The 26574-nt window shown below is 41.2% G+C and overlaps 1 protein-coding gene across 2 annotated transcripts in view; it reads left to right on the top strand.

Moving 5' to 3' along the window:
• The first annotated feature begins 12189 nt into the window (after positions 1 to 12189).
• mcu (mitochondrial calcium uniporter) overlaps positions 12190 to 26574 on the top strand; it is a 55725-nt gene continuing 41340 nt past the window's right edge. The window contains exon 1 of one of the 2 annotated variants that reach the window (XM_034209744.1): positions 12190 to 12378. In XM_034209744.1, the coding sequence (XP_034065635.1) occupies positions 12262 to 12378 (117 nt within the window). In that variant the 5' untranslated portion in view covers positions 12190 to 12261. The remainder of the gene's footprint in view (positions 12379 to 26574) is intronic. The other variant, XM_034209743.1, reaches the window with a different exon arrangement.

Raw genomic sequence — 26574 nt, 5'->3', positions numbered from 1 at the left:
AACGGCGACACATATTCAGTTGCCAGTTACTTTGGCATTAGGGCAGGGATATCTAGATACTTTCCAAGGTTTGACATAATGAATTGTGCTACTTTTAAAGCAAGCAACGATGTTTTCAAATCTGTAATCAAAAAGCTCCTCAAAAACACTATCGAAGCAGTTCCTGCCGTTGCTACGTTAGTTCAAACAGTAACAACGGACTATTTGTCTTAGCGGATGCATGTCAATTTAAATAAATACATACAACTATTTTTTAAATCAATAAAATCATTTTCTAAATCCATAAAAGCATTTCAATTAATATTGGGAGTCATATCGTTACTTTGTTGAGAATGTGGCCATGTAATAAGCGGGATAATGTGCACATTGCATAATGTGCCTTCATGCCGATTTAGATCCCTCCGCAACAAAAAAAAACGGCTCGTTCGCGGGCGAGAGCCGGCTCCCGTCGTTCACTTAACGTTCGCGACCGACACATCACTAACAACAACAACGGGGAACTGCGTCGGGTCGATGATCGTGATGCTTTTAATCACAAGAAGCCAGAATAAATTGAATAACGACTTCTCCAACCTTATACTTTTCTCCAGAGTGCCGTGGTTCATTGTTTATTAATGTGTTTCTGCAGCATTTACCGACCGCTGCAGTGTTGGCTGCTCTTCCACGGGAGTTTATTCTCCTCCGTTAGCTCCCGGTTAGCTCACACTGCAGCGGCCGCTCTAAAGTATTCACTGTCCGACTCACACAAGCAGCTGATACATATCCCCAGTTCCCCTTAGCCTAAGTGAATGTGTGTCAGTCTGAATTGACGCTGTTTGGTATCACAACGCTGTTATGAAAGTTTCTCTGGTATAAAATGGGTGATGTTAGCATAGCAACCGAAGCTAAACTGACTACTTGCTATTGCTATCCTATTGTGGCATAAACCGTTTTCTTCAGGCACATTTTACCGGCGTATTTTTATTATGATTCTACTTGTGATAGTCGGACACGAAAACCTGTGCAGCCCATGTATTGATCCATCCGATAGCTGCTATAATACAAAACAAAACGTCTGCCTCTCTCCACAATGATCAATAACAGTGAACGGATGGTCAAAGTAAGGTACAAATAAACAGAATCACACGAAGCCTGGTTAGTGTTGCCTGACTTTATAAAGTGTGTTTATAAGCACTACTGCTTGTAGGCAGGCATGACAGTCGACCCATGTTCAGGGGAGGTGGGTTTAGTTTCCTGCACGCCTCGACGTAAGAGAGACGTAAGCGACGCCACCTCTTATCTCCGAAGCTCTTGCCTCTAGACCGACAATTTTTTGGAGCTGGAAGTGAACCGGATTCCGGAGCTAAGAGGCGGCGCCGCTGCGGTGTGAACAGGAAAAACCGGCGCTTTTCAGGCTCCAGCTCCGAGCCGGAGCTGAAAAAGCGCTGGTGTGAAAGGGGCATAGCAGGGACGGAAAAGGGGGTGAAAAGGTTCTCATGAACTAATTTGAGTTCCGGCTCTTTTTGGTGTGAACGCAATATTTCGGAACTATATCGGAACTGAAGTGGGAAAAGTACTGCGGTGTGAACGCGCCTATTGCATTGTTAATGTCACAGCCATGGCTCACCAAACGGTCTGCACTCCTTTAAAAAAAAAAAAAAACTCCCACACCATCCGGTGCCCCTTTGCCATGGCTGGCCTCAAAGAAATTCCATGTCCCAGCGTGGAATCCTTTTTTGTGGAGTAGGGAGGTAAAGAGGTAAAAGTTCCCCTTCTGGCGGTACTGTGTACAAGGTCCGTCGCTGAGAAAATGGACCACTGTGACAGCTGGGAAGACATCCCTAATGTAGGACAAAATAGGGCTTAGGGCCACTCATGCACTGAAGTCTTTGCGGTGTGTTCCCGTGCGACACATGGCCAAGACGCAGGAGAACACGGCGACGCAACAGCCGGCATCGGCGAGTCCTCTGGTGACTGCTTGGTGTGTCAGGGCCTTTAGATGTTCCCATATGGCTGGGGGACCCTTCAGTCGTGATGATGAGATGGTACTGAAGCACAAGGGCTCATCATTTGATCCTACATATAAAACTCCGGTGTGCAGTGTCGCTTGCTCATGAGATGCACCAAAGTGCACTGCCTGGATCTCTGATGCATATGTACATGTATAATTCTCAGAGAAGTCAACATGTATGATACATTCGTTCTCTGACATATTCCTCTTTAGTTCTCTGCAATATTTGTACTGTTGTCGGATGTTGAATGTATGGCGTTTACATTTCACAAGCATGGTAGTGAAGAGGTTGATGAGGTCATTGAGTGTCATCTCGACCATTTTCTTTACGGTCTTCTTGAATGTTGTTTGAATATTGTTCTTGTCTTGTCCTTTAGTGTCCTCTGTGACCCACACTGCATATGCCAGCCTGGCGCAAGCCTCATATACCCCGAGAAATGGGAAGTCTTTCTCTTTGCAGTCCACACAGTCATTGTAAATACACTTCTTACTAGTTTTGTCACAACAGATCTGTGCCATCAATGTCTCTAGTTCAGGGGTGTTGAGCAACTTCAGACTGCACAGCTTTTCTGCTACAAAGCTTAAGTTCTCATGCAGTTTGCACAAGCATGTTTCCCTATCTGAAAGTGATGGGTGCACAACCCAGTAGTGTGCAGGTTGTGCAAGGTGTCCATGAGCAATCTTTTTTGCATCTTGACCTTGGCATGTGTTAAAGTCTGCTTTTCCCCTGTTGTTATACGGCTCACATCATCTCTTGTGTAAAAGGCTCTTATTTTGTTTTTATATTCTTTTTCCATGCGGACACATTTCTTCCTTGCGAAAGAGTATGGATTACCTCCTACTGTTTTCTATCGCCTTTGGGTAAAACCAAAGGTACTTTGGGCATATTTCTGCAACCTGTATTTTTTGACAATCCTTCCTGTCATCAGGTTGATGATTAGTCTTTTTTCCTGACTATTACCAGCTTGTTCAATATGACTTTGTAGATCTTCAATCAATGCGTCATGGAACAGGGTTTTCCTTGCATTTGGACTGCTTCTTGGCCTCAGATATCTAGCTTTTGTTGCTGGAGACCCTGACCTCATTAACACTCGTTGGAACCTTTTTTTATATCTCTCTTTTTCCTTTTTTTCTGCTGCTAAGGCGTTATTTAGTGCTCTGATTTTTATCTGCAGCTTCTTCCTCTCTTTCTTGGAATGCTTTCGCCCCTCTTTCTTTTGCCTGTAACATACATTGAACATACAGTTACATTCCCTTTAACAGTCATTCAAACATAAATTAAAAGGTCATTCTGTTTAGTTTACTTGATATTAAATTGTATATTACCATGTTATCACACTGATATTTTTAGACTGTAAAATAAAGTTGTAAAATGAAGGTAGTCTTTTCTAACCTTGAAAGCCCTGCCCTGGTTCTGGAACTGTGGCTTTTCTCTTGAGCCTAGATCGTTGTTGTTGCTTTCGCCATAACTTACACCTGTGTCTTTGCTCTCTCTTACTCAACTCATCAATAGTTTTCCTACTTTCTTTTTTCTGCCTCCATCTCTCCTTCTCTCTCTGAAGATGTCTTTCCTTTCTATCAGGTTCTGCATTTCTGCGCGCCCGACACTGCCTCTGTCTCTCAGCTGCACTGACTGGACCCATTAAACTGCAATTTCCATGAATTAAAACAAATTACTGCCATTGTTACTTAAAGATAATAACCCCCATTACAATATTAACAGGTATTTAAAGGTCCCCTATTATACTATTGTTCATTAATATATATTAGAGGTCTCAGATATACAAAATATGTCTCTGAAGTGTTTGGCTGTTTTGTGACAGTGCTTGACGTGACAGGTCAGGGCTTGACGTGACAGGGCCTGACGTGACAGGGCCTGACGTGACAGGGCCTGACCGTCGGCCATTTTAACTGCCATTACTCAGCATTTCAACATGTTAGCTTAAAAATAGTTATCTTGCTAGCAAGGGATTTTAGTGAACTTTAATACATTTTTAAAAAACAATATAATCCTTTTCTGGGATATTTGAACGTGACAGCACCTGCCCCTTTAGCTTGTCCACGTAAAACAAAAAGGTGTAAAAACAAGATTAAAATATTAAAATTCAAGGACAGAATTTACCCACTTCAAGGACAGCTCCTCCTCAGTCAGATGATGTAACTCCTTCATAATCATGTTCTTAAAGGTGTATTACACCATTTTTTAAGGAGTATTTTATGAAGCGTGACAGGACTGACCAAAAACATGGGGACTGTTGTAAAACACAATGTTTTGGTCAAATGTAAGCATTATTCAATGTTTTCAATGAATTGTGGTAAAAGACAACAAGTTAAATGTGTTATTAATGACGTTTGTTTTTAAAATAAAAGTTTTTAGTTCATTAAGAAATGTAAACCCCTCGCTCCAATTTGGCTGGGGACAGGCCATTTTTAAGAACTTCTATTTTTCAAAAGTGTTTTTCAATAAATTAAAAAACACCTGAAACCCTAATGAATCACAGACCTATGTACAAACAACTCACAAAACACAACTATCTCATCAGTTTTAAGATATTTTATGGATTATAATTTGTATTCACTGTAACAATCCCAGGACAGATAATATACGTTTCTGGTAGAATGTCAAATTATACACCTTGGCAGCTTTGGCAATTCAAATTAAAAACATAATTTCAACTGAATTTAATTAGATGTTTTGAGAGTCCCTGATGACACTCATGCATGGCTTGACAGTCCCCAGTATAAAATGTATAAACACTAAATAACCTGCCTCTTCACATGTGCAAGTTACATATATTTGCTGGACTTTATGCAAAAAAATTGCTGGGCTGCTGAGTCAACTGGGGATGTGTCATAGAAGATGTGTCCCTGAAATGCCAGGGATGTAAGAATAGTTTATATCCACCTCTAGACATAAACAAGCTGTAATCAAATTGTCAAAGTTATCTTATCTTAATCATACTTGCATCTCTTAACTCAAAGTAATTAAACTAAATTGCTTTTTGTAGAGGGGAAACTTCTCAGATAGATATCTGGCCAGAAGGTTTTTTAGAGTGCGTTGACAAGACAGACATTTTGAGAATTCTCAGTTGCAATTGTGAAGTTGTAATCTTATTGGCAACCCCAAACTGATAATATTTGGCCTTGTCTCTTGGCTAGGTGGAATGCGGACCAACCTGCACACACAAATAAATATCAGTTAACACATACATGATATCAGACCTGTTAATACACATTACTGCAGATTTGAAGGCAGGAGGAGGCATGTCCTTGCTTAGTATTTCTGGGACTCCTCTTTCGGCATGCTGAATAACAACACATTTACTTTTATGTCATCTCACTTTAACAACAGGATGCGAATACACAAAACTTGCGTCACTTTAAAGTATCATGTCTTTAAATGTTGTTAATTTTTTTAAGTTATTAAATAGAAAACTGAGCCAAATATGTATCCTTTAAAGAAGCATTATATAAGGAGGATTTGATTTATTGCATTTAGAAATTGGACACTGTCCTGAAAACTGGGGCCAGAATCTAAGCATTCAGTCTTTATATTGCTTTATCGATAAAACTATTACTTTTGTTCACAAATGCCATGTCATTATTTTATTATTCTCATAAATATGCCTAACAAATCAGTTCTCTAAATTGTCCAAAAGGAAAATCGGTTTAAATGCTGGAATCAATCAGAACCACAAAAGGCCAGTCCCTTGTAGTTTAACAGTCGGCTACAACTTTCACATTTAAATGTCATGCAAAATCCATACAAAAATAATTGGACTGAACCAGTTGGAAGTGGTTTTAGACCTGTCACCATGTTAGGGGTGTCTGTTCAAGATGTTGGGTTCAGTGCTGGCCAATTAGAAGTTAGGAATCAATCAGTTGTGTAAACCTTAAAAGTAATGGCATGCCTTTCTACTCCCTCTCTTTGAACCCAGTACTTCCCGTTTTACTGACTTTAAGCTGATTGAAGGTTATGCACAGAGCCGGCCCTGACCAATTTGCTGCCCTAGACAAGATTTTAGCTGGCGCCCCCCATGGATTGATGCACCCTTAGCATTTGCTTATACTGCCTATGCCAAGGGCCGGCCCTGGTTATGCATATAGCAGACTGTTTACCCTGCAGCCATTGTGTTACATTGCAACAGTAGTCTTAAGAACAGCATTGCACGCCGTTCCCATTCATCCTGCTGTTGTTGCGGTGCAAAGGTGAAGAGGGAGATAAGACAGGCCTGCAGAAGAGCCTCCTCTGCTCAACTGTATTTAGTACTTAATGACAGTGTTGCTACGATGGCGACTTGTGTTTGGTTTAAGAGGGTGTGTCAGTCTTGAGTGCTATATTAAGAACACACTTGTGAATCCATAAGGGAGTGCTGACTGCCTGTGTGTCAGTGCACCTTGTAGGTACACACGTCCCAGCTGAGCTGCTTTGTAAAATGACAACTCCGGTTAAACTTGATCCACAAACTGTATCTCTGTATAATGGTGAAGGATGGCTCAGGTGAAGACCTGCAGACATAAGCAGGCTCTTGTTTCAGCAGTCATATGTTGTGTGGTGTCTGTGAGCCGTAATATGTGTAAGAGTAAGCAAGAGAAGAACAGCAGCATACACTGCCTAATTAGGTCTGTGTTTACATGATGAAGTATCTGCTGGTGGTGTGATGGAATTTAAGTTACACACCCACTCATGCTTGCTTTGGGCATTACCTTTTTTGTAGACCCATGGGAGAGGCTAATTCATGCAGCACAGGCATACATAACGTGTATCTTAGACCCAATTCCAACTAAGCTGTTAAAGGAAGTTTTTCCATTAATTAGCACTTCTTTATTAAATATTATGAATATGTCTTTATTATCAGGCTATGTTCCACAATCATTTAAAGTAGCAGTAATAAAACCTCTTCTTAAAAAGCACAACCTCGATCCAGAGGTTTTAGCCAATTATAGACCTATTTCTAATCTTCCGTTCCTCTCAAAAATTCTTGAGAAAGCGGTTGCAAAACAGTTGTGTGATTACTTAAAAAACAATGATTTATTTGAAGATGTTCAGTCTGGCTTTAGAACACATCATAGCACAGAGACAGCTCTGGTTAAAGTCACAAATGACATTCTAATAGCCTCAGACAAAGGACTTGTTTCTATTCTTGTTTTGCTCGATCTCAGTGCTGCATTTGATACTATCGACCATGATATCTTATTGCAAAGACTAGAGCACTTAGTTGGCATACAGGGAACTGCTTTAGGCTGGTTTAGGTCCTATCTATCTGAACGCTCTCAGTTTGTACGTGTCAACGATGAATCTTCCATGCAAACCAAAGTTAGCCATGGAGTGCCACAGGGCTCAGTGCTTGGACCTATTTTGTTCACACTATATATGCTTCCGCTAGGCAATATTATAAGGAATCATTCTGTAAATTTCCACTGTTATGCGGATGATACTCAACTATATTTATCCATCAAGCCTGATGAAACCAATCATCTAAATAAAATTCAAGACTGCCTCAAGGACTTAAAAACGTGGATGACCTTAAACTTTTTGATGTTAAACACGGCTAAAACTGAAGATATTGTACTCGGCCCAAAGAATCTACGAAACAAATTATCTAAAGATATACTAACTATGGATGGCATTCATTGTCAGGAACCTTGGTGTTGTATTTGATCAGGATTTTTAACGCCCACATAACATCAATCTCAAGGACCGCCTTCTTTCATCTATACGCAATATTGCAAACATCAGGCATATCTTGCCTCAAAACGATGCAGAGAAACTAGTCCATGCATTTGTTACTTCTAGGCTGGATTATTGTAACTCTTTATTATCAAGGTGTACCAAAAAGTCAGTTAAATCGCTTCAGCTGATTCAAAATGCTGCATCACGTGTACTAACCAGAGTTAGGAAGAGGGATCACATTACTTCTGTTCTGGCTGCCTTACACTGGCTCCCTATAGAACACAGGATAGAATTTAAAATGATTCTTCTCGCCTACAAAGCCCTTAATGGGCAGGCGCCATTTTACCTTAAAGAACTCATTATACCCTACTGTCCTACTAGGGCATTGCGTTCCAAGAATGCAGGGTTGTTGGTTGTTCCTAGAGTCTCTAAAAGTACAATGGGAGCCAGAGCCTTTTCTTATCAAGCTCAACTTTTGTGGAATCAGCTTCCAGTTTGTGTTCGGGCGGCATCCGTTTTTAAGAGTACGCTTAAGACCTTCCTTTTTGATAAAGCTTATAGTTGATCAAATAAAATAATCTAATAAGAGTGCATTGACGTAGACACGTTGTGCCTCTTCACCTATACATTTTAGTTCTTACTCTTTCACTTAAATCCTAAAAACTTAGATCTTATATTTAAAACTAAGGTTATTACTACTTCTCATTCTTCTAAATCTATTCTCTCTCTACTTCTCATACTCTCTATTTCTGTAATCTATTTATTCTATTTTCTCTTTATCCAAACCTTCCCCCTCTCTGACCTCTCAAGGTTCTATTAGAGCAGTGGTTCCCAACCTTTTTTCCCAAGAGCCCCCCCAAATGACTCCTGTTGGAAGTTGCGCCCCCCCCCCCCCACACACACACACACAGTGTGTTCCCCCCACTGCTGTGGGGGGACCACAGCAGCGGTAATTAAAGTTGAAAAGTCTCAAAAATGCTACAACTACTGTCACAAACTGGATGAATGTGAAGTATTTTGTTAAAGGAGGATGAAAGCGTAATTAAGGAGCACTATTGGAGTGACTTTGATGGTTATTGGACTCAGGATTAATTAATTTGGATTCCCGCTGTATGAAGAAATTAAAGGACGGCGCAGAAGTGGAAACAATTCACAAAGGGGTTAAACTGTTTAAAACACATGCTCAAAGTAAGCCGGATTTTGCCGATGTGATTCAAAAGTCGTAAATCTACAAAATGGAGGAGACCGATCTGATCGGAGCAACTGTGACAAATAATCCAACTGAAACCGGCATGGACAATGACTATGTTTTAAAAATGCGCTTATCCAGACAAGCCCGGTTTGGACACTTTACGGGCAGAAGAAACATTTCTATCAAAGAAAGAATTATACATTTCTGTCTTTTTATGCCTATAATAGCTACTAACTTGAATTTGTATTCAAATTAATTAATCAACTATTTTGTATATGTTATTGTAATGTAGAGACAAGGCTTTTAGTGACAATCATGTATTGCGTTACAATTATATGTAAAAAAAAAAAAATTAAATTTTTTTAATTAATTTTTTTATAAATATGATATTTGGCCTCAAATCATCTGAGGCCTGGCGCCCCCCCTGCGATCTTTGGCACCCCCCCAAGGGGGGCGCGCCCCCCAGGTTGGGAACCACTGTATTAGAGGGTAACAGGTTGCAGAGAGGCCTATTCCGGTCGGGGTGAGTGTTTAGACCGTATTCACAGCGTACCTCCTTACCTCTCACCAATTCCAATTAAGGTTCCAGTGGGGACCTTTCTCCCTGCGTGTGCCTCTCCACCTCTGTTTCTTACTTCTTACTTGCTACCCTTTTCCCTCAACCTATCCTAAGGGAGTGCATGTACGTAGATACGTTGTGCCTCTCCACTTCTTACCTACTACTCTTTTCCCTCAACCTAAGGGAGTGCATGTACGTAGACACGTTAGTTTAGCTGCTATAGGCTTGAACTGTCGGGGGACACCTTACTTCTTCCTTCTGTCTATCTGTACCTGTGTACTCTCATGTTCCGATTAACCCAGCTTCCCCCAAATTTCTTTTTTGTGTCTATATCTATGCCGGGATCCTGAGTCGAGGCTGATCCTGTTGCTGTGGTCCTGTGTCCTGGATCCTCTATCCTGAGTCCTGGACTTCGAGTCGTGGCTGAACCTGTCTCTGCGGTCCTGCCTGACTCTCATCATACTACTTCCCTGATGGCTCCCACAGGATTGTTGACATCATCATGGATTCATCTTCTTATGATAGAGTAGACACATGCATTTCCAAACATTTGGTCAACCTACGCCGTAAAATGTATTATCTCTTCGATTTACACACGGCATCTATTGCACGTCTGTCTGTCCTGGGAGAGGGATCCCTCCTCTGTTGCTCTCCCTGAGGTTTCTCCCATTTTCCCCTTTAAACTGTGGGGTTTCTCTGGAAGTTTTTCCTTGTACGATGTGAGGGTCTATGGACAGAGGGTGTGTCGTATTTTCATACTGATATGCTGTACAAACTGTGAAGTCCACTGAGACAAATGTAACATTTGTGATATTGGGCTATATAAATAAACATTGATTGATTGATTGATGCATACACACCTCTTATTTTACTCAAGGTTTTCATCTATGACCTTTATGGGTACAGAGAGTTTTTTAAGCAGTTATTTTTCTTTTAAATTCATTTTTTTTCTGTCTCTATGGAGTTACATTTGTATGTTTTATTTTAAGTTTCGCAGTTAGAACTGTGTGTAAAGATGTATTACTTTTACTTGAATTCTGTTTTTGTTTTCATTTATCATGTTAAGATGCCCCTGAAAGGAGTGTGATATAAGAACAAATGGTGGTATATTTTGTAGCTCACATAAGGATCTTACAAGCTCAGACAATGAGATTCTGATAAGTAACTATGCTAAGTTTAGTCTCATTAATTGCACTGATTCAACAATGTTATCATGCAGAACTCACTTGACTGACTGCAGTGTATTTTGTTTACACTACCGATACGCCATTTGCACATACTGTCCCGTGTACATACAGTAGTACTGTAAAGGTTTATGAAAACAAGTGCTAGTAGTATTTTGCACTACACAAAGATTCGCTTTGTGAATCGATGTAGCCTGGAGGCCTTGCGCAGGTACTTGTCCATGACTGAGAATTTACATTTAAATTGGATCGCCCACATAGCCTGATGCACTGCACCTGAAGAAGTACAGAAGGGATCAGTTCTGAAGAAATTATATATTAATACTGTATTGTATTTCACAAACAAAAATAAGACAAACACAAGCAACAACAAAACAAGCAAATCTATCTTTTTTTAATATTATTTCTTATTCATCAAAGTCTGGGCTTCAGTGAAAGTCTCAAAATGTGTTTGGCCTTTATAATAACAATGTGAGAGTTACTGTATGCTATCTGGTTTCTACTTTGACCAATACAGGTGTGGCAGGCAGCATTATATTACAGGTTTGGTTAAAGATTAAGGAGAACATGTGACATTCCACTGTGGGGAGTCTCCTTGATATTCATTGACCTAACAAACCCATTACCACTCATATTACCGTCATCTACAATGGTTGAGTGATTCTGGAAAAGACAAAAATCATCATACTTGACCGCTTACCTTCATGTTCTGCCATTTGGGGACAGAAACACTAAAATTCATTAAAATCCTTGTACATTACAAAGAAGACCATGCTGTTTAAAAGTCACTAAAGATCCATGCAATTAGATTTGACCCTGCTGGCTGCTCTTTTGGGACACAGTCACAAGAGTGACCGAAGGACAAGCTAATATTAGACATAATTATGGAGAAATATGGTGGGCCCCCTGACAGCAAGTCTTTCTGTATAGACACATTTGCAGTGTCAGCTCTGTAAGTGTTATTGTAGATGTGGTTATCCAAGTATACACACGGCTACTTTACAGACAGGTATGAATAAGTAACTTAAACAGAGAAACTCAATTATTATTTACAGGCGTATTTTAATAGCCTACATTTATTTTACTATTAGGTGTGATAATGTGGTAACCAATAGGCTACTTTCTAAAAAATATCCTGTTGTGTAATTTTAATACCTTCTATCACCTACCTAGGGTTCCCCTCATTTGTTGAGTAATTGAGAAATGTATAAAGAGATTGTAGTAGAGATAGTGTTGAGACAGGAAGCAGTGATTTCATTCATTTTTCTTTCACTCTGTTCTTGAGATCAGAAACTGAAATGTTGTGAAATTACACTTTTATTTTGTACAATCCAAACAGACCACATAGAACCACTGTCATATTACACTATCATGTTAAATCCTCCTTTCTATTAAACATGTATGTAAAATCCCATTTTGTGACCTTCATTAGAGTAGCTGAATGGTGTTGGTTTGTTGTTGCGACAAATGACATGCAGTCACCTGTTTTGAATTAGCCAGCACAAAAGTGGTTTTATCTTTGCATACTGGTGCAACACTGGGCATGTGTACAACGAAGCCGTAGTCCAGCCCCGCAAACCCGCCCACCACCCTCCCTCTTCCCTTCGGTGCGTCTCGGTCCGCCCGCAGCAGTCTCCTTCACAGCGAGGTTTCACTACAGAGATGGCTGCGAAAGTGTGCAGATCAGTACTCCTGTTGTCCCGGAGCAGCGGAGCGGCGGCCGGCAGCCTCCCCGCACTTGTTGTCTCTTCACAGCGACATCATCAGCACATAAGACCGGTAAGTCCCAGGACGTGTGTGCACGGGGAGAGGTGTAGGACCGGGGCAGGCAGGCTGGACCGGAGAGAAAGCGGCGGTGGCGGCTGGGCTGGCTAAGGAAGTAAAGCTAACTAGCCTCAAGATTTTTTTTCGTTCATATCTTTTCTTCAGATTGCGCTTCACGGAAAGGTGAGGCACTAGATGAGTCATGATTTGTATCTCAACCCGGTGCCGTGTGGTTCTTTTAATCCACAATGGGACGTAGAGCTTTGACAGAGGCAATGCAGTTTTTTTGGGGGGAGCGCTGGTTGAAGCCCATCAAAACTGGCCCCGCCGTTTACAGTAACCAGCCTTCAGACACTCTGCTTTCCCACAAAGCCTCATATCTCTCGCGTCCTTCAACTTTGCAGACATATTTTTTCCCAGCCAGTGTTGAATGCCATTCGTTTAAGGTGTGGGGTTGTTTCTGCAGCAGTGGACTGTTGGGGTTGGTTTGATAACCGACTGAATTTTTTGTTCTGTTGCAATGAGGTTGTGTGTTGTGAGCAGCTTTTAGGCTGCAGCTTTAGGTGTGTGTGTGTGTGTGTGTGTGTGTGTGTGTTTGTGTGTGTGTGTGTGTGTGTGTGTGTGTGTGTGTGTGTGTGTGTGTGTGTGTGTGTGTGTGTGTGTGTGTGTGTGTGTGTGTGTGTGTGTGTGTGTGTGTGTGTGTGTGTGTGGTGTGTGTGTGTGTGTGTGTGTGTGTGTGTGTGTGTGGTGTGTGTGTGTGTGTGTGTGTGTGTGTGTGTGTGTGTGTGTGTGTACACACTACTGTGTAGTGACACAGATACTCACTGTTTATTCATGCACTCACACATAGGAGACTTCACAGAAACATGGAAGCCCACACTTGAATGATGTCAGACTCTCCAGCCCAGCCTGCCGTTTCTCCCCTCCCTGAGGGTGTTTCCCCATTCAGTTGGGAGATCCTGGGTTTCCTGCACAGTGATGCAGGTCCTTTTCAATAAGGCCAGCTGTAGCAAAACATGAAACCTCACAAATGCTCTGCAATAACCGGAAGGTGTTGTGTTTACAAAACTGTCACTACAATGCAATACAGTTGCAAATCTTGTTCCTGCCCATATGACCCACTCCCTCTGCTGAAACTCAGAGCATCTAGCTTTACAGGGAGGGAGTGAGGGAGGTGAGGCACAGGATGGACTTGAATACGAAAGAATGAGGAAGTCATTGCAGCTCAGGGTAGAACAGCCCCTTCGCTGTTGCTAGGAATACTGCTGTTATATTTTGTGAATGTTCTCTTTCTTTCTTCTTTCCTTCTTTGATTGTCCTACGCTCTATTTGTCTTGTGATCACCTTTACCCTTTCCTGTGGTTTTCCTTTCTCCCCCTCCCTTAAACAAACACTTGGACACTTGCCACAGGCCATGTGGAATTAAATGAGGTTACCCTTCCTGTGAAACCGACCTGTCTGGAGGTTAAGTAGCTGTCAGAATAGACTCACTTTGTCCCTATCTCACTGTCCCTTGGTGCCTTCACCCACTGTGAACAATTTCAATAGAACACATTTACACCCCGTTGAGAGGTAATGTTCTTCCTTCTACTAAAACCCATATGCCAATTTAAACTTTAAATTATGTATCGGGTGAGTTGCGGCTCACTGTGTCTCAGCAGAGTTGGCCCTAATCCGTTCATTTTATTTCAGTCTGCACAGGTTGTAGTTTTGTTTACCTGTCATATTATGTCTTCGTCCATCGAAAGGTTGCCTTGCAGCTTCTAAAGGGGCCTGTCACTGTGTGATAGCCGAGCTTCTGTATTAATTTGTGAGTCCTTCACTGCAGTGTGCTAACTCTCTGCTTCTAGACTGTCTATATAGAGCTGCAGTGGGGACTCGTAGTTGTGCGTTGGCATTAAGCATGTTGAGGCTGTGTGCAATACATGTATCTCAAAATATAAGCCGTTTTATCTAGAGCTCAATTTCAAGCGGTTGACAGACAAAAGGCTCTGACTGCTGTTTCAATAACACGATGCGCACATGAGAGGTGAACTCTCTAGGGATTAAAAGCACACTGGGCTCCAAGGATCACATTTAACCTGCACCAGATTAATATTGAGTCAGCTGTCAAATAAAAATGCTGCTGCATGGCAGGGGAGTTGAGTCATTGTGAATATATAGTTCTTGCATAAGTGGTATAAATCAAAGTTTGCAGATGGGTATTTCCATTAGTTGTGTCTAAAATAAAGGGTGGGCATTTAAAAAACCAAAAAAGAGCTAAATCCTGTTTTCTTTAATTATTTATTTCCATTTAAGCTGACATGCTCATTAAAGCTGAGCAGTTTGGGGCTGTTGTCTTTGAGGCCAGGGGGTCGAGGCCCACTCCTGGCTTTTAATCCAATCTTTGTAGGAGTAAACTAATTTATCCCTGCTGCCTTCACGGGCTCAGTACTGAAGTTATCTGGATTAGTGTGATAAGAGAGTGACTGTCAGCTTGTGGCTGTTGTCTGTTATAAAGGTGATAAGATGGCTGAATGATTGATAAACCTGTCCACAAAGGCAGTTTCATTCATGTGATCCATTCTTTATGGACAAACTTGTTCTAAATCCCTTTACAAATGCACATTTATATGTGACTGATAGTGGGTAATAATATATAACATAAATAGTTGATGGAATATTAATTGCAACATACTTATTAGCACATTAGTTTGCTCATAAGTCTGGTCTTTGTACGATAATCATTCAGAAATTAATTCAGAGACATTTCAGTCTAACTCTGCTTTAAGAGAACCATTTAATATCCCCACCAAGTTGGACGACTGCAGGGTTGAAATTAGTTTTAGATAGTGAGCTGCAGAGCAATAAAGAGGAAATAGTGGAGAGACAGCCAATATTGTATCGCCAGGCCAGGCAGGCAGGCATGTTAGCTCACTCCACCTTAGTGGTGATTTATCATAGTAAGACCAAAGTCCAGATACAAAGGCTGCATTTGACTTGAAAGATTTGTCCTTCTGGTGTACTTCAGTGCCCAGTAAAATCTTAAATTAAAGCTGTAACCCCTATATATATATATATATATATATATATATATATATATATATGGCCTCATTTCTAGGTAACCATTTCCCATACACACACATATATATATATATATATATATATATATATATATATATATATATATATATATATATATATATATATGGGAAATGAGGCCATATTCCTCCAGCATCATATCCTTTGTTTTTTATCATAGCTGTGTTTCCATTTTAGTATGACTGCTACTCTAATTTTGTTGTGTTTGGACAAGAGATCAGAATAAAGGTAAAGTAAACATATAGCAATTCATCATTTGATCATTAAATGTGCTTTAGACGATACTGAAAGATAACTCATTGGAAGATATTTTTAGTGTTGTGTGCACTGAATAATACAGTAGCAGTCTGATTATGAATAATCCACCATTACTGTCAATAAGAATAACAAAAAACAAGCAGTGGATAAGTAATATAACGAAGTATCACAGATTCTTTTTTGCTAAATATGCGGGAAGACATAAATGCTTTAATCGAAATGTATTATCATGCTGAAACAAATCATCTCTTGTCTGATTAAGCACTAAATCACATTGTTTCTGCATTTTTAACACTATTTCCAAAGTTGGAAAGATAAACAATTTGGATACCTCTGGTATTGGATTCATTAATTGGCTTTCAGTAAAAAACTGGTTCCAAACTGAATGATACATCTGAACTGTTTTCCTTTGAGATAATCAATTCCTGATCAAATCGATGCCAGCATGTTATTCTGGCAGTTACACATTAAAACAATTCTTCCTTCAAGATTTGCGGAAGTAGCATGCGAGCTAATGCCGTTTGTTGAGCCTGAGTGTAAGCTATGATTGGGGTGCAAAACAACTAAGGAAGTTGTGAAGAAGAATAAGGACAGCAAAGTTATTAAAAGGGAAGTTCTGCAAAGTGCCGAAAAGGTCACTAATGGGTACGTTATGAACACACCACTCTAAAGTTGAATATACTGAAAATACCCATCCCAATGAAATGTTCAAATGTTATTAGGCAGACATTCTCCACTGTATTCAGACTAAAAAATGGGTAAAATATCTTTCCACGCAAAAAATTAATTCAGTCAATTAGGGAATGGATTAAGAACTGGAGCCATAAGCGAAATTGGCAATAGTATTAAAACAAATCTTGAATTCAGCTCCATAGACACACCATATCCAATTTATTCATGATATACCCATTTATACGGGAACGCAAACAAAACGCAAACGAACCAAATTCAATATCAAAAAAGTCACACGGATATGGCTCAATAAACGTGTCCCTTCACACGAGACTGCTCGACCCGCTGGAGACGCTGTAGTAGACGCTCTCATCTCTTTCTACTCCACTTTGAGCGATATAATTACTAACAAAGCACTTATATACTAATAAAGGACTGGCTTATCTAAAGCCAGTTAAATACCACTTGAAATGTTTTGGCTCTATGAAACCTGATGTACTTATATAATTCTGTTTTCTTCAAGTTTGTATCTTCTTGGTCGAATGCACTTATTGTAAGTCGCTTTGGATAAAAGCGTCAGGTAAATGCAATGTAATGTAATGTAATGTAGTACATATGCCGGGCCTGTAAGTTGCGCTGTACTTCCGCCACAAAATACACCAAAAGCTGCGAAGAAGACCCCCCGAGCATGGTTGCCATGGTTGCCTGGTTGCCCTTCTGTTTATTTTCCGCGGTGGATTTAGCCACATGTAGTTCATGTAGTTCTCCATGTCCACTTGTTGCTGATGGTTGTGGTAGAGGAGCTGTAGATTTTGCACTAACATCTGTAGCATGGTCAGTAGCAGTAGCAGTAGCTACTGACCATGCTACAGCAGTGAGCAGCAGAGGTGGGGAGAGGCGGGGCTATGGCTTCATCGTTATCAGGAAATTATCGTATAGGACGTACACACGGAGCCGTTTGCCCCCCCAGAGAGTTCCGTCCGCAGATCTATCCACCTTGGGACCTGTTATCGTTTTAGGGGTCAATTTCCGCGGTTTCGTTACGGCCTTGTGTGAACGAACGGGCTATACAAAAGAGAAAAGTAGAGGATACAACCCGTTTCGTTCCCGTATAAAAAGAACCTACAAGTTATTCACCAAGAATTTGTGTGTCTAAAATTGAGCCGACAGCTCACAGCAGGGTGGTAACAAGACATTCCTGACGTTTTGTACTCTCATTTAGAAGTCGTTTGGAATGTGTCTGAAACTAATCTGAGTAACTGGGAACTTGGAACCTAGTTGCCACTCATGTTTGCATGGCTGTGCTTAGAAAATGTCTCACTATGGGACAACATGACAAGTGTGTGTTGTCATCTGACGAAATACTGATGGCTTTAGTGGCCGTGTTTCAGACTGAGCTGCTGTCAGCTCAAGTAGAGGTCATCCCGGCGAGCGGCAGCCAGAGTAATTTCTTAATGTCTGCTATGGTCTGGGAGAAGTATGGCTGACCTGGCAGGCATTCTGCTCTGAGAGTGGAGAATTTGTTCAGCTGCACCCTTTTTTCATCATCCTTCTCACTGTTTCCATTACAATTAGGTTGCTGGGTCTGTGAGATGGTTGAGTTGAAGCCTGAGATGGCCTGTCAGAGTTGACACATCTCTTGGTGGATTAAGCAGTGGAAGTACAAGGCAACTTTATTGCTATTGTACAGTATAGTGATAATCACATCCAAACATTAACGGCAAAAGCGATTGTACTTCAGCTATGTTTTACACATGAGCCATGAACAGTACATGTTGTCAGTAAATGACTGAATCTTTTCAGCTGATTCATGGGCATACTGTAGGGAGAGAAACTGTATTTGCTCCTCCCTGCCAGACTCTGCTAGATCTCCAGACATATGCTAGTCCATGTCCTGCTTCCTCTGTGCTTTCTTCTTCTAATTTCCCTGTGCTCTCTGAGTCCATCGAATTACAGCACCTGCTCCTCAGCCAGCTTGGTAACCTTTCCAACACTCACCAGCTGTTCACCCTGTAGTCAAAAACGCTGTGTAGCACGTATGTATCTAGTGGTTGCTGAAACCTAACCTGTCTCTCCGTACAAGAGTGGCCACTATGTGTATTCTGCACTTCATTATAGAGTTGCAGTAGCACTGTAGGAGACAATTGTGATGGACAAAGTCCTCATTAATGCACTGTAAGGGATTTCACCCTTGATGTGCTTCGTGACTGGTGAACTTCTGCTAATGACATCAACTAATTAGATGCTTCCCATCTTTCCGTGTGGCCCAGCGTGTCTCCAGTCAAGTCTGAAAAAACATTAAACTAGGCCAACGTGTGTAATGTGATGATTGATGGAGTAACGCTTGGTTACCCCCTCTCATCTCTGGGATGTTGTGCTGCTGCCGTCCTCTGCCAGGAGGGCAGGTGAGGCTGCTGTTAGTACCTGAAGGTCACCTGCAGGACAGCCTTTCATGCCATTAGGTAAGGGATTGGGCTGATGAGTGTGAGAGAGAAATCAAATCTGTGGCAATACTGGGTCCAAATGATCAGTGTAAATTAAAATGGGCAGTTTTAGCTCGTATGAAGGTCATCTGTGCCCTGATCTGTCATGGAATTTGTGACCGTTATGTGAATGTATTTCCAAATTGAGTTGTTCTGCCATGGTTTTGTATAGGTCACTGGGTCTAGAACAGTTTGCCTGCCACGGTGAGACAAGCAAAGTATTAGTTCTGTAGTTTAGATACTACACACACTACTTGGGTTGTTGAGGGCTTTGGAAAAGCACGTTTTATTTATTCATTTAATACAGTTTTACATCTTGATTTACATAAAACCTTGTCAAGTTGAACATTACCACACAATTACAATAGAGGGGCAGAAAAACACAGGCAAGTTCAAGGTGGGACTTTTTTTGGCGATTATTCTGCTTAACTGTTTGCAAAAAACGGTATGGACACAGGGAAGCCAGCACATTTACTTTTTTGGAGATATCCCCCTACTAGCTCCTCTTAAGGTGCTGTCACCCCCAAATTCTCTCCTCATTCAATTCAGTAATAATAAACTCGACAAGATGCATTTGCTTCCCGTCACAAATAGATCCCACCTTGTTTTCCTTGCAGAGTTCAATTTAATAGAATCGGCCCTTACTTTCCAGGACGGAGCTAATTAGCGAGGGGGGTTGGGCTCGACCTCTCCTTCAAGAGCTATCGATTGTTTATACCAGTGACCATCAACTGGTGGCCCGCGGGCCACAGCCGGCCCGCCAGACATTATCATCTGGCCTGCACGGCGAGGGTGACTGTGGCATTGGCGGCGTGGTTAGTGCGTTCGCCCCCTACTCATGTCAGATTATTTTTTCAATAAAGTGAACATATTAATCAATTATATTTATATATATGATTTGTATATATATAAAAATCTCTGGCCCCTGAAAGTGTCTCTTGGATTAATTTTGGCCCTTGGACAAATGTAGTTGGTGACCTCTGGTTTATACCCTTGTTTATACAGGTTCATGGTGAATTAATACAGGCGGAAGAGTAGGACAGCTGTGTGTTGAGTGTTGGGACATTGACACTGGGATAGTGACAATTAAAGGTGGGTAGGTAATTTTGGAGAAACCAGCTCGAGTGCGCTAGAATTTGAAAATACACAACCGGAAAAAATCTGCCACTTCCTTACAGAGCCCCTCCTCCAACACACACAAACGCGCACATGACCAATGAGGGCACGAGATAAGTTTGTGCACAGATGGAAGGCTGACAGGCAGGTAGGCCATCCAGTTATTTTAGCCGGGCCGGCTAAAATGATTGGTCGTGCTTTTTACAGCGCCACGGCTTCCACAGATGACATTTTTGATCTATTTATTGTCAAAGCATTTAATATATTCATTGCTATCGGGATGTTAAGAGCATTCCGTGGAATATAACAAAAAGTGTTTCTGAAATAAATTACATACCCCACCTTTAAGCTTTTGATAAATGGGTGTATAATTTCCAACTAGTGAATGCTAGATCCAGCAACTGATGCATGAAACTCATTGTTGCCTGTCAGGGATATTTACATGCTTTTTCAGAAAGCATGCAAATACATTTTGCCTTGCTTATTTGTGTGTGCCACACCTATGCCATCCCATATACGGTAAACATTCAGATACATACTTTAGAAAATAATGCGTATCAAGATTAGATAAACTTTAATAAAAGTAATAACTATCAACAGATTTCTATGTCAAGCTTCTATATACGCCAGATGATATAGCTGTGTTCTCTGAACCCATTTTGCTCCCACTTCTCTATTTTGCGCTGCTTTATTGAATTCAAACAATATTGGTGTATGGAATCGGACGAATCCATAAATTACAATTGTGCTGTTTAAAGCAAAAAACAAGCATATCGGGGAAAGGCAACAAATAGGAGAAGCATCACTGTGAGAAAGGCAGCAGGAGACAAGACACTAGCTGTCAATAGTGAGGCAGCTCTAATTAGAATTGTGTATGGACGAGTGCTGTTTTTACTGATGGGAGTAATGGCTGTGAAGCTGTTCAGAGAAATGTTGGGATTCTCTGATGTGAGGATTTCCCCGGCCTCAGTCTCACCTCTTTCACTGAGCTGCTTCTCATTGCAGCTTCCCCCTCTCACGGCAGCTGAACTGAAAGGCTTATTATTTCATAAGTTTAACTGTAGCACACGGTTTGCATCAAAATTTGAGTTGTATTCATAACACCAGTACCCTATTTTAAATTAGTAGATACGTTGATAAAATGGCCAAATCAAGTGTTATGTTTATTGCTAGAACTGCTGCTGCCAACTTCAGAATATCTGTGAATATCAGCACTCTGCAAGATATAATGAGCACCACTTTTTGAAGAGGAATTCTGAATGAGATCTATCCATTATACGGGGATAGAGAAGGAGAATTTGAGATCCCTGACAATGGATTTGATGATAATTGCTTTGTAATTTATTTATGCATGCATATCATTCACTCAGTAACTCTGTTGTTAGAATAAGTAATACATTACTGGGCATTTAAGGACAATATTCTGCTCCATTAGGTTACAGTTTAACTAAAAAAGAATACAACACGTTTTGCAGACAAACATTGACAGCAAAATTTAGTGCACAAATTACTAAACAGTTCACCTTCAAAGGGGATCCCCCTGCACACAATCTCACAAGTTGTCCTTCTGTTCCTGCGGGATGGATGTTCCAAGTTAATGGCAGGAAGGATTGACATTTTCAAGTTCGTTACACTTATTTTTGTCCGCTGATTTAAGAGTTTGGGCCAGTGTCTCCTCTGTGAAGCCGGTTTATCTCTGGGGACAGATGAGGCTGCTTTGCTGGAAGGAAATCTGCATCCATTTAGTTTATCTGTGTGCAAAAACATACTGGTGTTGGGTTACCAGGGAAATTAGGGCTTCATGGTTAAACAGGATGTATGGAGCTGTGACATCATCCTTGTGTTGAGTTCATTGTGGCTAGTGGGAGTTTGTCGACATGTGAGTACCCCTTTCTCCATAGCGGCTTATTGAGGGTTGCTGCCAAGAAGGCTGCTGTTTGTTGTTTCTCCTCAGCATCGGCTCACTCTGCTACCCCGGGTGGTTGGCAGGCTTTTGTTCCAGCCGTCATAATAGTGCTTGGTAAACTTGCAAGACTGTATTCTATGCTTTGTGCCAAGAGCAAATCAGAGAAGCGGGCTGCTCCTTGATGGGACGTAATGCCCCCTTAAAGGGTAAGATGGTATTTAGGCGCAAACATGTAACTTGTCATGTCCTCACGATCAATCAAACTAATCCAAAATAAGTAGACTGAAAAAGGTATATCTGTCGATATTGACATAGTTTCATAAGTTGTATTATGTAATGCACAATTTCTAGAAATTTGATTTTAAGTTACTGGATATTTTGACCATTAATAGAAAATAACATGGCAAAACATTTGTATGATTCAATGCTATTTCACTGTTAAGAGTTGTTGGCAGGAACCCACTAAGACATGTAGTATTGCACAAGTGAAAGCAGGGATGAATTTTCATGCTAGCATTTAAAGAATATATGCTTGTACATCATCAATAGATTATTCTGCCAGTCTTTAGTGTTCATTACAAGAAATGGGATTTTCCATTTTCAGAAATTAGAGTTATTCTAAATCATCAAGGATGTTCCATGGTACAGCGAACCCCTAGACTGCAAGGCAATGCAACATTCATGCACCCATCAATAAAAGGCAAGCTGTTACCGTCTGGTTTTCAAGTTAAAACCACAGTTACTACAGCTCTATCGATTGAAGCTGATGCAATATGTAAGCGCATACAAATTGCTGAAAACTTCTCCCTGATTTTGTCCTGGCTTTACATTTGTCAATCGTTAAAATGTGGCACTTTTATAACAAAAAAACAGGTGGATGGATCCTAAAAATAACTGGGTATCTGAGAAGGCACACAGGAACAAGTGGTTGTGTGGCAGCTGCTCAGAGATGACATGAGGTCTGAAATTGCATGACAGGAAATGGGATGTCTGCCAACAAACAACAACCCAGTACACAGGAGAGAAACAGGCTCTGCTATCATCTCCCTTGTGTTTCCAGAAGCTTTGATGCCCTTTAATGCTGACTCAAAACTGTCCCTGTATTGTCCCTCTTTGCTTTTCACACAGCAGCGTGCTCTCTGCTTTAAATGAGCCGTCTTTGTTTTCTGAACGATGCTTGTGACAACGTCATTACACAACCAGAAGTCATGAACTGAGATTGATCTGAGTCTGAGCACATCCAGAGAGTCAATGAGCCCCACAAAGAAAGACTCTGTGTTCGGCATGGCGCCCAGTTTGTTTGCACTGTAATTGGTTGTAGCAGTGCCATGGCACACACAAGCACACACAGGGGATTCACCATGGAGAAAACAAACAAAGATACACGCTTCTGACAAACAGTGGACTATATCCCTCAAGTTCCATTGTCTAATTTTAATAGTTAGTCGGACCAGAGGGACAAGCCAAGCATGTCTCGCTCAGGTAACATCCAGCTCTATCCTAACCCAGTAAGTGTTTTTATGTAGAGTCTTTTGTCCCTTCGCTAGGTGACGATTCTAATGGCTTCCCTGTTGATAAAATGCCTGTCTCCTCTGACTGCTTAACTGCTGTGAAGGAATCAAGGGTCTAAGCTTTAAGCCCGGTCTCTTTTAATTAACTCCTATATCAGCACAATTGGATCAATGGATGGAGCCACAGGTGGACCAAGCACGTCTGTTTCAGAGAGCTCGTCTGAGGTTGTGAGGAAGAAGCAGGGAGGGCTCAGATATGCAGTAGGTTGATGGTGTTGGGGGTTAAAGCTGCCTTTTGCTGCCTCAGCACTTTGAAGCCTCTACCACACCAGCCAGTCATTTGAATGGTATTCTATATTTCTTTGTGGATTAGAGGTCTTGACCAAATAATCCTATTATAGAAGGGGTTTTCCCGAACCATGCTAGGCCTGGGAAGCATGAAAATATTATCATATCAGCGTATTAATGTAATATCACTGTTGACTGACTCTACTGCAGTATATTTGATTTAAAGGGGACCTATTATGCAAAATGCACTTTTTGATGTCTTTTATACATATGTGTCCCCGGTGTGTCAGGGAACTCACAAAGTGTCAGAAAACAAAACCCTCTCTCTTTTCCTCCGTACCCACATCTCTAAAAAAAAAAAAAAAACGGGGGTGCTAACAAGCAGTTCCAGAATTTTCGCTCCTATAACGTCATTGGCGCGGCATCCCGGCCGACGTGACACGTCCCAACCTATATTCCGTATATAGCTGTGAGCTGTGTGTCTGTGTATTCAGCAGGATTTCTTCTGGAGGCTTAGAGTAAAGTTGTTATACATATAATGGCACTGTTCTAGGTGGTTGTGTTGAGGTGACGTGCAACAACATTAACATTTCTGTTGGTCGCTTGTTAGCAGACCCTTCACGCGATGGCAGAGCAAACAGGTACAGGCAGGGCCCATAATGATAGCCCTATAGTTTAAATCTACTGCCCACACATGAACATATGGAAATGAGTTACTATTTAAAAAAATAAATGTATTCATAAATGTACCTATCCATGTGATTTTTAGTGGGGGTCGACCTCAAATCCTCTAGGGGGGGTCCAGGGGCATGCCCCCACGGTAAGATTTTATTTTTTATTTTGGAGTTGAATGCATCAATCTGGTGCATTTTGAGGGGAAAATAACTAGATCTATGGAAACACCTATATTAAACAGAACTGTATACATTTCAATAATCATAAAATCATGGCCATAACCAATAACATACCATTTCCAATATGAAAAAAACACTGAAACTTGTTTATTAATTTATTTTTGGTTCATTTATAGTTGTGAGTGCGTCTCTGCTCCTGAATCAGCCTCTCCTGTATCAGCCTCTCCTGTCTCCCTCCTCTCCCCCCTGCTCCTCTTTGAGGCAGCAGCAAAGACTAGTTTTCTCTCAACAAGTTTTAAAAGTGTATCTTACCTTTTCTCACCTATACTTTTTATTTATTTATTCATGCATATTTTACTAATCACATTACATTTAATTTAGCTGACGCTTTTATCCAAAGCGACTTATAATGACCGATTACAGGGACATTCTCCCTGGAGTAACTAAGGGCTAAGTGCCTTACTCAAGGGCACACTAGTGGTGGTGTTCCTGGCGGGATTTGAACTCACAGCCTTCCGATCTTCAGCCCACCTCACTATCCATTAGACCAATCACTACCCTCTCAAATGGAAATATGTGTTTACATAAATGGTGACCACACCGTTTGAGACCCACTGAGAACTTAGACTTAAGTTAACTATCTAAACACTCAGAGAGTCCTTTACCTCACCTGAGCTGAGGTTATCCCGAGCTTGAATGACACAGAGAGACCAATCAAGGGCTTTGATTTATGATCTGTATGACAGTGGCCATGTCGGCAGACCACATCATGTGGACAGCCAGTCACCCTGTGTGAGGCAGGCCACTTAACAGGCTAGAAGGAGGCGAGATCAGAGCAAGGGAGCGAGGGATAATTGTCCACAAGTTAATCGATCGCAGATGGCGTCGTGGTCACGGACGAATAAAAAAAAAAAATGATAAAAAAATGTTTTTATACAATTTTTTATAAAAAAAACAAAAACCTAAATGGGTCGCGAAATATACTTGGGCGGCCGTTAATATACCTGGGAGGTCCCGCCCAATTATAGTCTATGTGTGGGAAACCCTGCAACCAGAGATACTATATTAAAGGGCCAATCTATCATCGCCTGTTCTACAGCACTGTGCTCTGCCTCATAAATTGGTGTTCCACCTTCCTGTACGTGACTGTAGAGGGGACGAGTGTGAAAGATGCAATCTTGCCTCTGCTCAAAGGCACCTCCGGGAAGCGGGGCAGTAAAGAAGATTGCTTATGTAAATAGCTCTGTTGCCGTAATCTTCTGTTGATGAGGTCTCTGATGTGACAGCTTGACACTGAAGATTTTCCAATTCTTTTGTTCTTTGAATTAAGGAGAATTTAACTTTTGACTCACAGGAGTATCAGGGCATTCGTTTAAGAAGGGATGTCAAATAATAATCACAGAAGCCGCAGCACTCACACATGGTAGTGCTTGATTAAAATGATGGCGTATCGAGGGAGTGTTTTTGTTAATGATATTTGACAGTCATAATTGTTGTCCTTGGTCGTAGAGTTAATGCCGTGCTGTTTACTTTGTAAGAGCTCATCTTTATGCTGCAACTGGAGTGTGGTGTCAACAAGCATGACATCCATGTAGGCTAATGCTAATTAGTGCGTTCTGCATGATTGGCCGGACTTTTCCCTCGAGCCCTGCCAGTGTTTTCAGATTGTGACTGTTTCTTTAAAAGCACTGAGGTGGAGGACTTTCTGTTCTTTACTTATTGGGCTGATGCTGTGCTGCAGGTCTGCTATAGCAATGCTAGCCCAGCTTTCTGTGGTATGACACAACTGAATTAAGATATAACTTTCATGTTTGTGCATGCACACTCTCGCCATACACCCTTTTCTTGATGTGGACGGAGGAAGAAGCTGTTAACCTAAAAAAGGCCTGTGATTTTCTCATCCTTATTCAACACACGGAGGTCAAAAAGCAGCGGACCGAAGAGTTCCAAGACCTGGCAGAGAGGCTTAGCGATGACCCTGCTGCCCGCTGTCTTCACGCTTCTGACTGGCATTGAATGTGTGCGCATACCCTGCAGGCCTT

The sequence above is a fragment of the Gymnodraco acuticeps genome, unplaced genomic scaffold (assembly GCF_902827175.1).
Source record: "Gymnodraco acuticeps unplaced genomic scaffold, fGymAcu1.1, whole genome shotgun sequence".
In the NCBI taxonomy this organism is placed as follows: domain Eukaryota; kingdom Metazoa; phylum Chordata; class Actinopteri; order Perciformes; family Bathydraconidae; genus Gymnodraco; species Gymnodraco acuticeps.
This window is presented reverse-complemented; position numbering and strand designations above follow the sequence as displayed.